Genomic DNA, 18251 nt, shown 5'->3' with positions numbered 1-18251 from the left:
AAAATGGCTAAGCAGGGATGGCTAGAGGACAAATGTAAGGATGTAGAGGCTTATCTCACGAGGGGTAAGATAGATACAGCCTACAGGAAAATTAAAAAGACCTTTGGAGAAAAGAGAACCACTTGTATGAATATCAAGAGCTCAGATGGAAACCCAGTTCTAAGTAAAGAAGGGAAAGCAGAAAGGTGGAAGGAGTATATAGAGGGTCTATACATGGGCGATGTTCTTGAGGACAATATTATGGAAATGGAAGAGGAGGTAGATGAAGATGAAATGGGAGATATGATACTGCGTGAAGAGTTTGACAGAGCACTGAAATACCTAAGTCGAAACAAGGCCCCAGGAGTAGACAACATTCCATTAGAACTACTGACAGCCTTGGGAGAGCCAGTCCTCACAAAACTCTACCATCTGGTGAGCAAGATACATGAGACAGGCGAAATTCCCTCAAACTTCAAGCAGAATATAGTAATTCCAATCCCAAAGAAAGCAGGTGTTGACAGATGTGAAAATTACCGAACTATCAGTTTAATAAGTCACAGCTGCAAAATACTAATGCGAATTCTTTACAGACGAGTCGAGGGACATGAAAGGGAAGCAGTGGTTGGGAAGGGTGAGACAGGGTTGTAGCCTCTCCCCGATGCTGTTCAATCTATATATTGAGCAAGCAGTAAAGGAAACAAAAGAAAAGTTCGGAGTAGGTATTAAAATCCATGGAGAAGAAATAGAAACTTTGAGGTTTGCCGATGACATTGTAATTCTGTCAGAGACAGCAAAGGAATTGGAAGAGCCGTTGAATGGAATGGACAGTGTCTTGAAAGGAGGGTATAAGATGAACATCAACAAAAGCAAATCGAGGATAATGGAATGTAGTCGAATTAAATCGGGTGATGCTGAGGGAATTAGATTAGGAAATGAGACACTTAAAGTAGTAAAGGAGTTTTGCTATTTGGGGAGCAAAATAACTGATGGTGGTCGAAGTATAGAGGATATGAAATGTAGGCTGGCAATGGCAAGGAAAGCGTTTCTGAAGAAGAGAAATTTGTTAACATAGAGTATTGATGTAAGTGTCTGGAAGTCGTTTCTGAAGGTATTTGTATGGAGTGTAGCCATGTATGGAAGTGAAACATGGACAATAAATAGTTTAGACAGGAAGAGAATAGAAGCTTTCGAAATGTGGTGCTACAGAAGACTGCTGAAGATTAGATGGGTAGATCACATAACTAATGAGGAAGTATTGAGTAGAATTGGGTAGAAGAGGAGTTTGTGGCACAACTTGACTAGAAGAAGGGATCGGTTGGTAGGACATGTTCTGAGGCATCAAGGGATCACCAATTTGGTACTGGAGGGCAGCGTGGAGGGTAAAAATCATAGAGGGAGACCAAGAGATGAATACACTTAAGCAGGTTCAGAAGGATGTAGGCTGCAGTAGGTACTCGGAGATGAAGAAGCTTGCACAGGATAGAGTAGCATGGAGAGCTGCATCAAACCAGTCTCAGGACTGAAGACCACAACAACAACAACAACGGCAAATGCTTTGGGGCGAAATGGTGGTGGTGGGGGGTGGGGGTGGTGTCTCTATCTAGAATTGCTCAAATTTGGAAATATCGTAGATCCAGGGCTGATGCACAGAGCAGACTGTGTTGTAGTAGGGAGGTGGGTAGCCTCCGCCGGATCTCGTGTTTAAGTTTAGTGATTCTGCATTTTCCTTTTTGTTTATTGCTCTCATGTCAGATGAAAACAAAACTGATTTCTGTGGCCCCAGCTACCAAGTGAATTAAAATACATTCACATATCTAAAAACAAAGATCTCTGCCCAAACTCTTTGCCTTTGAATATGTCTGCTTGTGTCTGTATATGTGTGGATGGATATGTGTGTGTGTGCGAGTGTATACCCGTCCTTTTTTCCCCCTAAGGTAAGTCTTTCTGCTCCCAGGATTGGAATGACTCCTTACCCTCTCCCTTAAAACCCACATCCTTTCGTCTTTCCCTCGCCTTCCTTCTTTCCTGACGAAGCAACCGTTGGTTGCGAAAGCTTGAATTTTGTGTGTATGTTTGTGTTTGTTTGTGTGTCTATCGACCTGCCAGCGCTTTCATTTGGTAAGTCACATCATCTTTGTTTTTAGATATATTTTTCCCACGTGGAATGTTTCCCTATTATATTCAAAATACATTCACATAGTTACGGAAGGCTAAAATATGTTGTTAGTTTCAGATTTTATTTTATTTCCACCTTTCTGACAGTCATTAATTGCCTTGCAGAACAATGAAGGTATTTTTGTCGGTTTGCTAAAGAAATTTGGCTTTTATTATTCTTTCCACTGAAGCAATCAATTTATTTGAAATTTTAATTCCACACTATTGGCTACTTTCAACTGTTCACTGCGTTGCAACTGCATGTTTTCATCTTCTAGCAGGTATGGCATTATGCCATAATAAAGATCCATACATGAGATAATACAGTACTGGTACTCCAAGAAAATTTGTCAGAATCTGGACATACAAATGTGCACTTTATGCCGAATTATGCATTTTAGTAGTTCACAAAATTTTGATGCTCTTTGAGTATCCTCCAATGTCTTGTTTCTTTTATGACATAATGTAAGGTCTTTTAATGTTTCACACGTACGAACATACGGGCTTCCTGTGTCATCATAGCTGCACAAGTACGGAGACATCTGTTACCTAGCTCTCTCTGGCATGTGCTGAAACAAATCTATTTCCAACATTTTGCGGGAAAATATTGCGAATGGTTGTTTGAAAAGTGTTACCTTCAAAGTAAATTTCCTCTTACGCAAGAGGAACTATTGCAAAAATGTATGATGAATTTCTTAAGTCACAGAGGGTGTGACTCTCATTTAAAAATCAACTCTTGGGGATGACCATTTAGAATAATTTTGAACCCAGAAGATCAGACATTTATGATGTTGCTAGAAAATTTTACTGGCACATTTGTGTGATGTATCTTATAGTGTAACACACACAAAGATCAACATTATTTGTGAAAGTTTAGCTTCTCTTGCAGCTTATTAGTCTTAGAGACCAACATTATATGTGAAAGTTTTTTTTCTTGTAGCAACACTATGTATATTAATTTAAACCATTAACTTTTCCTGTTTCTGTGTTCACACTGCTTAACAGTGATGTTGCTATTGGCTGACTACATCACATGTTCTATGCTCTGACTATCCGTTGTCATCGGGTGGTGAGATCACGTGACATGAGCTATGACTGGCTTACAAAAGCACATCGCAGTCTCGATTTCAATGTCTCGGAAAGTAACATGCGGTGTTTGGTGGAATTCAAATTTATACTTTTGTAATACAAAAATAGGCAGTGTAGATGTTGCTGGACATTGTAGATCTTTTGAAACCATATTTTTTCCCTGAGTTTCGTTTTCTAAAGTGCTGGGATATTCTATGCAGATGCATAAAACCATAACCATTCAAAGGATTGATAAGTTTTACAGTTCTGAGGAAAAGTATACTGTCACTTAACACAGAAAAGGTGTATTTTCACCCAGGAGAAAGTGTATTTTTAACCAGGAAATCTGGGAATTTTTTTCCTTGTCCCCATATACACCCTGAATTAAGAAGGAAAAGTATTGTTTGCCATGTAAGCGTGTTTCCAATTATCAGGGAATGTCAGCAGCATTGAAAGTATTGAGGAATTAAATAATCAGAAACCTACCCCCTCATGTTTGAATTTTTATGGTCAATCAAAAAAAATATGTAGTAGTTCATCACATAAGCTAGCCTACATTTCTTTGACTCATTTCCACCTGTTGTTATAATTTTTGAGGGCATGGCAACAGAAAATAATAACCTATGTATTTTACATGTACAGGTATGATTTTAAAGTGTCTTAGTATCAAGCCATTTCTTCCTTCATTTTTTCTGACTCACTGTTGCAAATATCATGTGTGTTTGCTTGCGCTGCATCCTCGTTAAAAATACATTGTCTATTGTATAAGCAGCTCTTCAGTTTGTTTTCATCTATTAGTCTGGCTATTCTCAAGATTCAGTTTATATTTAAGGTTCCTTTGTTACACAGTAATAGTGTTTGTGTGTTTTGTAGGGTTCTAAGGCCCTCTGATTGCTCAGTTGCACTTTGACACTTCTCTTCCATATTAAAGTGCCCAGCTTTCTTGACAGTGTGATCATGAGGACTGGAACTTCCAAATCTGGTAGTTGTTTAAACCAAATCCAGAAGCATTCATTTCCACCCTATGAAATTTAGACCACTATCTTAAGAAAGTTCCTTAATTCATGCCGCTCTTCTGGAATACGGATTACTTTTGCAGCTTTCTAAATGAAGTATAGATGCTGCTGGATGACAATAGGTGCTCCACCTTATCTATCATTTGGGTCCAAAAATCCTCTTCTACTTGCAGAACTATATCCCATTTTGAGTGCAACACCAGGGTCCTCACATAGTGCTAGCAGTCAAGTCACTTAGATCAAGACTTAAGTGATATTGTTTCTCTTTCACCCATCGTTTTATTTGACTTGGGAAAGATGGATTCCTCCTTTTCCTAAGTACATGAGGTAGGTAAATATATTGGCAGGTTTTCTTTCCTTGTTGTTGCCACCACTACCACTACCTCTACCTCTACCACTACCCCCCCCCCCCCCCCCCCCCTGCTGCCGCTGTCTTTGTCGTATCTTGTAAAGATAATTACTGAAATAAAATAATAAGTAAACAATATCTATACTCACATTGCATTATTTTCCCCAGTTCAAAACTGAATTATGTATTCTGATGCCAAAATCATTAACAAGGTGACTAGAAATATAAGAGAGAAATTGAGGAATCCCCAGATATTTAAACAAATGTCCACCTTAGAGATGGGCCAACTTGTTCATCTTTGGGAATTAATTCATTGGTGATCGTTCCTTTTTGGAACCGTTCATTTTTACACATTCATTTTGTATCTAATTCAGCAAGCTACATGTATTTTAGATCAATTTCCAGAAAAAATATCAAGTATGCACAAAGTATTACTTCTACATGTTAAGTTCATTGATCCCACCAGGAATGGGTGGACCACATCACACAAGTAATCCATCATGCCGCTGACTTATCTATCCAATAGTCTACAGGTCACCTTAGGAGGCAACCTCTACCTTGGTGGTCTGAGGAGTGCTTTTTAGTGATCCAGGATAGGCATGCAGCTCTTTGACGATTTAAATACCACCCAACTCCAGACAGCCTCACAGCCAAGGGTTGAAGCGTAATTAAGGAGAGTAGGAAAGGTCGTGGAAAACGTTCCTAGACTCTGTCACCCATTCCACTTGTTCTACATAAGTATGGAAAACCATCTGGAAGATTTCCAGTAAACACAGGCGTTTACCAATAGCAGCAGTCTCCAAACGATGCTCAGAGACATTGCTGAGATGCTGGCAGAGCATTTTGCAAAGCTACTACCCATTCCAACCAGTATCTGGCGTTCCATCACTACTGTGCATTTGTAGCAAGGGGCAAATTAGACTTTGGAGCCAACAGTTATCTGGGCTCTACAACTACCTTTTCTCCATGTGGAAGCTGGAATTGGTCCTGTCTGAGATGTGTAACACTGCACCCAGTCATGATCAAATCAAGTACTGCATGCTTCGACATTTGCCACCAGTATCAAAGAAAATCCTCGTCAACTCTTTTAATCTTAAATGGCACACAGGCAACTTCCTCAACTTGTGGAGGGAGGCAATTCTGATATCTCTCCTCAAACCAGGAAAGTTACAGGAATATCACCTTAATGAACTGTGTAGGAAAGACCTTGGAGCGAATTGTTATCCGTCATCTGGTTGTTACAGATCAGACAACTCCTTAGCCACCCTCAGTGTGGATTCCAGAGATTTAGGTCAACTGTCAACAACCTGACCCTGCTAGAGGCAACTATTCAGCAGGCTTTCCTCTGTAAACATCACTGTATCAGCATATTCTTCGATATCAGTAAGGCATACAATACTACTTGGAGACATAGTATTCTCACACAACTCCATCAATGGGGCTTTTGTGGCCACCTTCCCATCTTCATAAGGTCTTTCCTGTCTCAGCAGTTTTTTAGGACCCAAGCTGGTGACAGGCTGTCGGATTGTTTTGAGCAGGATAATGGTGTCCCTCAGGGCTGTGTTTTAATTGTTACCTGTTTGCCATAGCCGTAAAGAGTATCACATCTACGGGAGGAGTCCTGTACAGTGCTTCTTATTTGTGGATGATTTTGTTGTTCTCTGTTGCTCCTCCAGTGTTGCAACAGCGACCTGTCAGTTGCAGCTTACAGTGTGGAGGTTTGAGGAGTGTACAGCAAATATGGGTTTTCAGTTTCCTGCACATAAGTGTGTGTGTGTGCACGTGCGCATGGGCATGCATGCATTTTAATCAATCTCATCGTATTTTTAATCTGCCCGACTTGTGGACACCATCTTACAGTTTAGAGACTCATTGAGGTTTTGGGCCTCATTTTTGACTCCAGATTGTCGTGGCTGCCGTACCCGAGAGACCTGAAAGCCAGAACCCTCAAGGCACTTAACATCAAAAAGTGCCTTAGCCACAGGTCGTGGGGAGCAGGCAGGGCACGTCTGCTCCAGTTTTATAGGGCTTTCATGCTTTCGCGGCTGGACTATAGTTTCATGGTGTATGGACCTGTGAAGCCTTCTTAATTGATCATTGATGCTGTCCACCATGAGGGGCTTCGGCTGGCCCTGAGTGCTTATAGGACCAGACCCATACCCAGTCTCTGTGCTGAGGCCAGGGAACTACTGCTCACCACCCGGCAGCAGGTCCTCATGGTGTGTCAGCCATGCAAGTTCTTTGCAGCCCCAACTTCGCCCGCATACCATACTGTTGCTCGTCCACCACTGGAACGTCTTTTCTCCAACCGTCAATAAGCTACGATGCCATTTGGAATCCGTGTGCAGTGTGTGCTGAAGTCACTTGGTGTGGAGGAAGTACAATCTCAAGTCCAGGGTTTTAACCACCTGCTGCTGTGGTTACTGGAGAGGCCCAGATTAATTTTAGATTTCGTATAGTAAAGAAGAGATTATACACCTGCTTCTGTTTTTGATGTGATGTTTTCTGACATTTTGTCTGAGCACCACAACTATGTAGCAGTCTTTACAGATGAGTCCAAACAGGGGTCTCAGTTGGTTGCTCTTTTGATTTCTCATATCATGTCCTATAGGTCTGACTGCCTGAAGACATTACTGTGTTCAATTCAGAATTACATGTGACCTTGCAGGCACTGAAGAAGATTAGACTTTCTTCCAGTGCTAAATGTCTTGTCTCTTCTTATTCTCTGAGTGCCTTTTGCTGAATACAGTGTTTGTAGACAGCTGATAAAGTAGTCTAGAATATCCAGGGTGCTCTCTTCAAGGTGCAATGACTAGTTAAGGAGGTGTTTTTTCCCTGGATACAAGGGCACGCGAGTATCACAGGGAATGAAAGGGTAGATCTAGAAGCCAAGGAGGCATGTTGTGATCCTTAGTTATTTCAGTGTGCCATCCCCCTGCATGCTATAGCCTTGCTCTTGAGATCTAAAGTCTTGCATCAGTGTGAGGATGCGTGGCTGGAAGTGATGGACAATAAGCTCCATCTAGTAAATCCCGCAGTGCAGCCGTGGCGTACCTCTCCCAGCCGTGTCAGCAGGTTGAGGTCCTCCTTACTCATCTCCTCATAGGCCACAGCCCTCTAATGCAGGACTTCTTGCTCCGGCGAGAGGACCCTCCATTGTTTGGAGCTTTTGGCGTACAGATCACTGAGTGCCATATTTTATTGGACTATGTTTTATTTTCTGACCAGCAGGCCACGGCTTATTTTTCAATGTATCTGCCCTGTATTTTAAGTATATTTTAAATGAATGTGATCCAAGTTTTAAACGTTTGTGAATTTTCCAATATTTTTCCCAAGATTTTAGGGGAATGTTGACAGTGTGACTGGCTCACCCGTGCTTTTTGTAAGTGGTCAGCCAGTCATATTGTCATGTAGAAGAAGGTGTAATTAGATGAATGACGAACACTAACTTCACTTAACGAAGGTTTATTCAGCACTTGCACATACAAGAGCGTGGAGCTAACTGCCTCTGGCCAGAACACATACAGTATATATACAGCTACAGAACATTTCAGCACAATGATTAATAATATTTGTGGATACTTCTAGAATGTACTTGAACCGAATATAGAAATTAAAATTGTACAGTCCAGGTGAGTTTTGAACTCTCGACCCTCCATGCAACAGTTTAGCATCAATAACCACTACACCACAGTGCGACAATATTTCCTTTGTCTGTCTTTCTTTTAGCTCCTCTGTCAATTTACTTGTGTTTTAATCTGCTGTATAGCACATTTTAGGGTTTCTTAGTTGTCTTAGTGCATAAGTTAACATTTTTGATCTTTTATGTACATTTGTTTCTTTTAATTTGTGTAAGGGTGCTGATGACCTCAACGTTGAGTGTGCACTTGCGCGCATGCATGTATGCACACACACACACACACACACACACACACACACACACACACACACACACGCATTCATTGATTACTGTATGTAGACACAATGTTTACTTTTATTTTCTTAGCTGAATGCATCCTTAGAAAACATCAAATTTTTGGCTAATGTGACAGACAGCGACAGGCTGAACAGAAGTATGGATTACAGAACGTGTTTACAACCTGGCACAGACCACTGATGTTGCTATTCACTTTCAAGGGAAGCTCATAGTCATAGCAAGTACAACGTCTTCATTTTCAGTTGATTTACAGGAAATAAGATATATTTGCATTTGAATAATTAGCATGAAACAGCTGGAAGTGAACTGTCATGTGTCAAACCAACATTAATAGTTTCTTTTAAAATATGTATGTATGTAAATTAACCAAACATCAAGGTGCCATACTATCAGTCTGGCAAGTCAAGATTTCTTTGAGGAGGGGGGGGGGGGGGGGGGGGACCATGATTTTCGACAAGGCAGCTGAGAAATTGTTTACTAATATCAGAAACTTTGTATCAGCAATGGGGGCAGCTACATAAAAATTCTGAGAGATCATCTTAACTGAAAAGAAACAAGTTTTTTTTCAAAACCTCGATGATATAGCACACGTCATTGCTTTGAATAGCTTTATAGTCAAAAAAGAATACCAATTTTTCATCAGTCATAAACAGAAAGAGCCCCCAAGGTTCATGCATGGAGTCAATCATCTGTTAGCTGTGAAGAGAACTGAGCTGGCACAGGTAGCCATTACCAGATGACAGTGAAATGAATAAGAAATTCAGCAATTGAATAAATTTGTACTAATGTACTTAAAATATAAATTTCACACTCGAAAGTGTTTGAAAACAAAAGAGAAATTCACTGCTAGTTCAGGGCTGATAATTTTATGCCTTTTCGGTTATTGAACTTAATATGGAATAGGGTAGGAAAAAGTTGCCCATGAAACTCTCACTGAATGGCTTTTTAGTTAAATCATTCTTTTCCATCACAACTCCATAAAATATGACTGTTTTTAGGCAGGCATGTGTTTTGATTGAAAACATTTTGGAAAAAGATCTCTTATATTTATGTTGCAGATTATATTGATAGTTTCTGAATGAACTGCAAATTCTTATCTCAAAGAACCATCTCATGGATGCATCTTGAAAGGTGGATGGAGAAAGCCATTTATGTATTGAAAAAGTTTGTTCCATAATGAAGTTGCATTATGACCACGACGAGGTACTGCAATTTGTTCTGTTTGTAGTTTCCTTTCCAGAAATATGATCCTGTGCAGCTTCAGAAGCCAAACCACTGTATTGCAATTTCAGAATTCTTTCAAAACTTTGTGTATGGATAGCAGGTTGTTGAGAGTGATACCCTGCGTATCCCCTTACAAAAACAGAAAAATAATACCTGGTTCCTCTCACCTGTTCTGTTGCCTTAATCTTTTGGAAAATATATATATTGAATAAAAAATGACAATCGTCACTGCGCTGTATTGTGAAGCAGAACCAGTGGACCAAAATATATGATTCAAGTAGGAACCAGTCAAATCCCAGACAGATTCATCATAGTGTCATGCGTATGAAAATGTCATGACAATTGAATTGCTGTTCATTCACTTCATTTGTAAGCAGTCCTAGTAAATGATAATGTTATATGTTGATCACATTCAGTCATGCTGAGGGTATTTCACTGTTGCATGATGACTTACTTTTAGTTCTAACTGTTGTATGAGAGTAGAAAACCATTTATTATATGAAAATAGTTGGAGTTCCAGATATGAGTGTAAAAAGGATGCTGAAAGCTTTAGCTCAGCTTTCAAACACACATTCTTTTTTAACCAGACTGAGATCGAAAGTAAAATTCTATGTACCGACTTGACAGAAAATCCTAGGAAGTTCTGGTCTTACGTTAAATCAGTAATTGGCTCGAAACAGCGTATCCAGACACTCCGGGATGATGATGGCATTGAAACAGAGGATGACACGCGTAAAGCTGAAGTACTAAACACCTTTTTCCAAAGCTGTTTCACAGAGGAAGACCGCACTGCAGTTCCTTCTCTAAATCCTCGCACAAACGAAAAAATGGCTGACATCGAAATAAGTGTCCAAGGAATAGAAAATCAACTGGAATCACTCAACAGAGGAAAGTCCACTGGACCTGACGGGATACCAATTCGATTCTACACAGAGTACGCGAAAGAACTTGCCCCCCTTCTAACAGCCGTGTACCGCAAGTCTCTAGACGAACGGAGGGTTCCAAATGATTGGAAAAGAGCACAGGTAGTTCCAGTCTTCAAGAAGGGTCATCGAGCAGATGCGCAAAACTATAGACCTATATCTCTGACGTCGATCTGTTGTAGAATTTTAGAACATGTTTTTTGCTCGAGTATCATGTCGTTTTTGGAAACCCAGAATCTACTATGTAGGAATCAACATGGATTCCAGAAACAGCGATCATGTGAGACCCAACTCGCGTTATTTGTTCATGAGACCCAGAAAATATTAGATACAGGCTCCCAGGTAGATGCTATTTTTCTTGACTTCCGGAAGGCGTTCGATACAGTTCCGCACTGTCGCCTGATAAACAAAGTAAGAGCCTACGGAATATCAGACCAGCTGTGTGGCTGGATTGAAGAGTTTTTAGCAAACAGAACACAGCATGTTGTTATCAATGGAGAGACGTCTACAGACGTTAAAGTAACTTCTGGCGTGCCACAGGGGAGTGTTATGGGACCATTGCTTTTCACAATATATATAAATGACCTAGTAGATAGTGTCGGAAGTTCCATGCGGCTTTTCGCGGATGATGCTGTAGTATACAGAGAAGTTGCAGCATTAGAAAATTGCAGCGAAATGCAGGAAGATCTGCAGCGGATAGGCACTTGGTGCAGGGAGTGGCAACTGTCCCTTAACATAGACAAATGTAATGTATTGTGAATACATAGAAAGAAGGATCCTTTATTGTATGATTATATGATAGCAGAACAAACACTGGTAGCAGTTACTTCTGTAAAATATCTGGGAGTATGCGTGCGGAACGATTTGAAGTGGAATGATCATATAAAATTAATTGTTGGTAAGGCGGGTACCAGGTTGAGATTCATTGGGAGAGTGCTTAGAAAATTTAGTCCATCAACAAAGGAGGTGGCTTACAAAACACTCGTTCGACCTATACTTGAGTATTGCTCATCAGTGTGGGATCCTTACCAGATCGGGTTGACGGAGGAGATAGAGAAGATCCAAAGAAGAGCGGCGCGTTTCATCACAGGGTTATTTGGTAACCGTGATAGCGTTACGGAGATGTTTAATAAACTCAAGTGGCAGACTCTGCAAGAGAGGCGCTCTGCATCGCGGTGTAGCTTGCTCGCCAGGTTTCGAGAGGGTGCGTTTCTGGATGAAGTATCGAATATATTGCTTCCCTCTACTTATACCTCCCGAGGAGATCACGAATGTAAAATTAGAGAGATTAGAGCGCACATGGAGGCTTTCAGACAGTCGTTCTTCCCGCGAACCATACGCGACTGGAACAAAAAGGGAGGTAATGACAGTGGCACGTAAAGTGCCCTCCGCCACACACCGTTGGGTGGCTTGCGGAGTATAAATGTAGATGTAGATGTAGATGTAGATACAGTTCCAACACTTAATTGATCTATGTATTTCCTACTTGGCACTTCTATACCGTGAGTAGTTTCCTTTTCTCATATGATTATACATATTCTAGTTAGGACATGTTGTTCTCATATAATGTTGGCTGATGCTACTACTAGTTGCCATATCGTTCATCTTCGGTAACTAGCCTTCTGACCATCACTTTATGGAATTTTATTGAATGTAAGTGAAGAAAAAAGTTACCATCTGTAGGATTACAACAGTTGTGTAACCTAGGAAGAAGCAACTCATTTATAGAAACATTTGAGTCCCGATAAAGCATAAAACTAAAAATACAAGGGACAAGGCTTGAAACTGTTTCATCATGTTTTGAAATCAAATGTTTAAGTCCTTTTGAAAAGACTTACTCTCCCAAAAGTTCTGTGCGCCCAAGCAACCATTCAGATAACTTGCTAAAGACTTCTCCTAAGGAGTTCTGTAGGTATGCTTCATCCATGGAGAGGGTTTCTAGAGACAGTTCAGCTGATGTGACAGAATGAAAAATACTAGGGGGCCACTCAGTAGCACCAGCAAGCTGAAACTAGTGTGAATTATAGTAGTCAAAGTCGCAACTGACCTTATTTCTTGGAAATGACAGCAGCAACTCAGAAAGCCTGTAATCTTTCACGATAGTTGTGATATGGCATTTAAGTTAAAGTAGTTTGCTTTCTAAACAGTTAGCATAGTGCCAGCTTACAGAAAGAAAAATAGAGGGTGGAAGTAAAGTTAATATAACAATAACAGGTTTTGAGTCTTACATTTATCTAAAAAAGCATAGAATTTTCATTATTTCATTCTTAAGAAAACAGCAGATAACCTTTGCCATTTGCAAAGTACTGGAAACCTTAGAATTTAGCAGTAATTCATTCTGCCAAAAATTCAACAAGATGGTAACCTCATGATATCTTAATATTTTGTAACTTTAAATTTATATTTTTTGTTACAGAAGTACGTTAATATTACCATTATTAGTGGTATAGCACAAATTTTTACACTGTACTATCTTACCAATCTTTTTGTACCTTGTTTTGTTTGCAGCTGCCAAAGTCAAACCTCGGATGGCACCTTTGATGCAGAAGACAATGAAACTTGTGAAGAGCTTCAAAAGATGATGATTCTTGTATTTAGAGAATATTTCATGGATGGCTGATCATTGTTATTTTCGTTTAGCATCTGTGAGTTTTATCGATGATTCTAATTGAGTTTTACAAAGAAAATATTCTAAATACGTTGAACCAGTGTGGAAGAGTAATGTGCTTCTGTGATGTGTTATACAAAGAAATTATGACCTCTTTCCTTTACATCTCCACTTCTTTGACAGCGGGATGCAATCTGATCCGGACTCCAATGATGTGCATATAATTTTAATCTTTTTAAATGTGAAATAATCAAAAGTAAATGACTTATGGAGGATATATATATATTAGATATATATTTATAGGAGGAATAAGTATGTGACTTACTGTGTTTGTGAAGCATCTGGAAAAAGCTGTGTATTGTATAGCAGGACTATTTTTCAGTTGAGTAGGTGAACTGAACTCTAAGAACAATGAATTTTGCATTTTTAGCAAGTTATTTAGTTCCTATAAAAAATAGATAGCCTGCACAATTGGTATCAAGTTGTGATGTGTTCTTATTGTTAAAATTTTATTATTTTAATTTATAAAGCACCCAGATGTATTCTGTTGCTAATGGATTTATCAGTTATCTCTTTTGCTGAAACAAAAGAGTCGTTGGGTTTGTTGTTGATGACTTCTGTCAGTATCTTGCTTATGCTGAGCTATCTTTATTTGACCAATGAAATAAATATAACCATTATGTAATTTTAGTGTTGTTTAAAATAAAGATACTTTTGTGATGTGAGTACTCACAATCATCTCATGCATTGACTGAAAGTCAGGAAATGAACAGAATGGACATCTAAAAATATTACCTTGTTTTCTTCCAATGCGTACTTGTTGGATAATTTATTTTTAATAGTCACTTCTAGGAGAGACTACCGTTGTGATTGCTATTGTGTTGATAAATGCAAAGAAAAAAATGTGTGAGAAAAATAAAAGCCTCAGCCAACTGTAATTTTTAATGGTAATATCCTGTGTGTGTACTCAAAAGAATGATGGCTTTTACTGGTCCCTTTAATATTGTCATATGTATACATTCTGAAATTTTCTAATGTTACAGCTGTTAACAAAAGTAAACAGAAAAAAGTAATTTTAATTGTTGGTTAATGTAATGACCAGGAGGATAAAAACTGAGGAGACATGGCATGTCAGAACTTATTTGTTTCTCAATCAGTTCATATCTTCAGATCTCCACAACCATTGGATTGCTTATTGACTGGTAAACTAAGTAAGAATGGTCAATTGGAACACCACGTTTAAGGAAAAAACTCATTTTTCATATACCAGCTTGTATCCTAATATATTTTAACATTGTTCATTGTAATAGTCACTCTAGCTGTTATAGACATTTTATTATAGTTGGAGTCTTAGTTTATTTAAAAAAAAGTGTACAGTAGCATTACATTTAAATTTCTGACAAAGACTGATTTCCAGTCCACTGTTCACTTTAAAGAATCATTCATGATGATAACATGTAATCAGGCAGTTGTTGCAAGTTTCAACGATACATCTGTTAGCCGTGTGGAAGGAGCTTTATAGTGCTCTGTACAGTAATCAATCAGCTAACAATCAAGCTGAAACACCAACATTTGTGTGTAATAATTTTACATAATTTCAGATTTAATTTGTGTGAGACTCAGTGCCTTTTGAGAATATATTGGTGTCTGGAGGTTAGCCCTCTTCTGTGGTCTCACACACAAAAATGGAACTTGGTTCTTTTACTGAAGAAGATATTTTGTGCTCACAAAATGACTGAAAAAGATGCTTAGTGCACCTTTAAATGCATTAAATTTACTCTAGATTTTTTCATTGTCTTGTGTAATTGCTTACCTCATAAAAGAATGGTTTCCAGACTGTGAATACCAACCCATTAATTGAGTAGCATATTTGGTAATGTATTAATATATATATATATATATATATATATATATATATATTTTTTTTTACAGCAGGTCAAAAGCAGTATTCAGTACTGTAACTAATACTAACCACAAAACATGGCAGAACTAATTTTATCGTGGTTTAAGGTAATACATTTGAACGAATGATGAATTTGAGTGCACAATACTGAGGCCTTTAGTACTGATGCTGATCATGTGTTTGAATATTTTCCAGTTGTGTTTGACTGAAAGAGACCAAGAAAGCAAGAACCATGGACATATTATGTTAACGTAGGAAGCACCTTGCTCCATTGTGACAAAACACTTACTCACTAGGTGATAAATCAAAAATATTTTATGAAGAATCCTCATTTCATACACATTTGCATGCACAGTATATTCAGTTTTGGCCCCATGCTTAAACGAGTCTTTGCATGTGACTGCCTCCACCTTCAAAGGGATCCCAAACAAATTTCCCAAGGTTTCATTTTACAGAACTTCCATTCTCCATGTAGTGATTTGAGGGTATGCACTTCAACTAGGAGGAAGAGTTCCTTGAGATACGAATATAACTTTAAAACTATGCTGTATTAGACACCTATCTAGTATCATATTTACCCGACTATAAAATGACCCTAATTATAAAATGATCCCTCTTTTTCCCCCCACCCCTTCCTCCCCCCCCCCCTCTCTCCAAGAGACTTACTGAAATAAATTTGTTTTTAATATATTCTGACTAATCAGAATAACAATCTGTTTTATTGACATAAAATATCTGCCTAAAGGTTAACATTATACCTATTCTAAATTTATGGTTTTCCACATTTTGATAAACCAAGCAGGAATAAAATAAATGAAAAAAAATGGTTTGCATTAATTTGCAGGCTGTTTTCTTTTCTACTTCTGCACTTACCAGCCCTGCCATCTGTGGTGTCACTATTTTTAATAATAATATTAATAATAATAATAATAATAATAATAATTGTCATCATCATAATCATAATGGCACAGCTGTGAAATTTATGTCTTTGTTGTCACAATATTTGGCTGTTTCTTGTGAATATGTTGCAATTTCTAAAGTTGTGGTTACTCGGGAACCTAAGAACACAACTATTTGTATCTGAATTCATATCGGATTTTTTGTCTGTGCTGACGTGAGAATATTACAAAGTCACTTGCTTCCAAACATATCATCTGCCTGCCACTCTCTCATTGGCTGCGTAAAACTAGTAGCTGACACACCTCCTTTCATTCCAGCCATACATCACAGCGAGTGTCAACGACTTTGTAGCACGAAAAACCTAAGTAAGCCACTGGCCCCTACCTCGACTTTTACTGTTTATGCAGAACAGCCAAAGTATGCAGTATACTTTCACATGGTTAACAACATAACATTATTTGCTGCGCGCTCACTGTTCCGCTTCTAGCACTGATCTAGTTCTTTCTGTAGTGCCGTGTTTGTGCAACTATGAAACATGTGTATGTGCGTGGATCTTATGGGTGCCCAATGGCGATGTCATCAGTGCCCTTACACTTAACAATACAAACGAATGTGGGGAGAAACTAAAATCGTTGTACACTCATGCATTCGAAATGACCACAAAGTCACTCTCTCTCATGTGCCCTGAAACCAATTAGTAGCTATACATGAAATTAAAGCACAGAGAAAACAAAACACTGAAGAGCTAAAAGAAAAGTGCAAGGAAATGTGATGGCTGACCACTTACAAAAAACTTGGGTGATCCAGCCACCATGTTGACACATTAAAAACATCTCCCTAAAAATCATGTTAAAAATGTTGGGTGATTCACAAAACTTTAAAACTTGAATGATATTCGTTTGAACGTTGCTTAAAATAGATGGGAGATCTGCCACAGTCTGCTGGTTGGAAAATAAAGCACAGTCCAGCAAAATGTTACACAAAGTGATCTGTACACCACAAGCATGACACTTTGGTGGGTCCTCTTACTGGAGTAAGAATCCATGTGTCATGGAGCTGTGGCCTATGTGAAGACGAGTAAGAAGGATGTTGTCCCATCGATGTGGCTGGAAAGAAGTATGCCATGGCTTAATTGTGGGCTTTACTACATGGAGCTTGTTGTCAGTCACTTCCAGTCACTCGTTTTCCCATTGACGCAGGACTTTGTACCTCAACAGTGTGGCGCGATAGCGTGAAGGGGATGACACACTGAAATACCAAAGGGTCACGACATGTCTCCTTGGCTTCTCAATCCACCCTTTCAGTCCCCACCATTCCTATGTGCCCTGGTACCCAGCAGAAAGACACCTCCTTCCCTAGTCGTTGTAGTTGGAGGAGGACATCCTGGATGACTATCTGCTGGGTACAAACGTTGGACAGAGTGAATAGCACTCAGAGAATCTGAACAGACAAGATCGCATACAATTCTGTGTTGAAGATAGTAAATTCGTGAGGCAATTGGACCTTGAGGACAGGCAACTGGACCTTGAGGACAAGATCCGGAAAAATGACAGAGCAACCAGTGAAGCCCCCTGCTTAAACCTGTCCGTAAAGACAGCAACATAAATCTGGTGATGATACAAAATGTCTGAAAATGTGGCACTAAAAACAGAAGCAGGAGGACAACTTCTCCCGTACTGCACTAAATCTAAAATGGCGCTGGGCCTCTGCAGTAACAAGGGTGGCAGATGGTTAGATCCCTGGATCTGGGGTTGTACTTGCTCAACACCAAGAGACACCAGCATATGCTGCATGTGGATCCCATACAGCATTGTGGCTCGTAGATGGTTGGAGAAGAGGTGTTCTGGAAGCAGACAAGCAGCAGTATGCTGTGTGGATGAAGTCGGAGCTGCAAGGATCCTACATGCCTCATGCACCATGAGGAGCTGCTGCCAGATGGTAAGTGGCAGTTTACTGGCCTCAGCGCAGAGGCTGGGTATGGGAATTGGTCCTGTAAGCACCCGTGATCAGCTGAATCCCCCCATGGTGGACAGTGTCAGTGATCTTCAAATAAGAAGGCCTCACTGATCCATATACTGTTCAACCATAGTCCAGTCAAAAACACACAAGAGCCATATAAAACTGAAGGAGACATGTCCTGTCTGCTCCCCAAGACTTGGGCTAAGGTACTTTAAGAGTTGCAGTGTC

General features: G+C 39.4%; 1 protein-coding gene across 2 annotated transcripts in view; it reads left to right on the top strand.

Moving 5' to 3' along the window:
• LOC126236348 (transcription elongation factor B polypeptide 3) overlaps positions 1–14199 on the top strand; it is a 168731-nt gene extending 154532 nt beyond the window's left edge. For both annotated transcript variants that reach the window (XR_007544898.1, XM_049945580.1), the window contains one exon: positions 13162–14199. Coding sequence is in view for 1 of the 2 variants with exons in the window: in XM_049945580.1 (XP_049801537.1) it covers positions 13162–13235 (74 nt within the window). In the remaining variant the exon portion in view is untranslated. The remainder of the gene's footprint in view (positions 1–13161) is intronic.
• Positions 14200–18251: the final 4052 nt, after the last annotated feature.

Source organism: Schistocerca nitens, chromosome 2, assembly GCF_023898315.1.
Source record: "Schistocerca nitens isolate TAMUIC-IGC-003100 chromosome 2, iqSchNite1.1, whole genome shotgun sequence".
Lineage (NCBI taxonomy): Eukaryota > Metazoa > Arthropoda > Insecta > Orthoptera > Acrididae > Schistocerca > Schistocerca nitens.
Note: the sequence above shows the minus strand (reverse complement) of the source record. Positions and strands in the feature narration are given on the sequence as shown.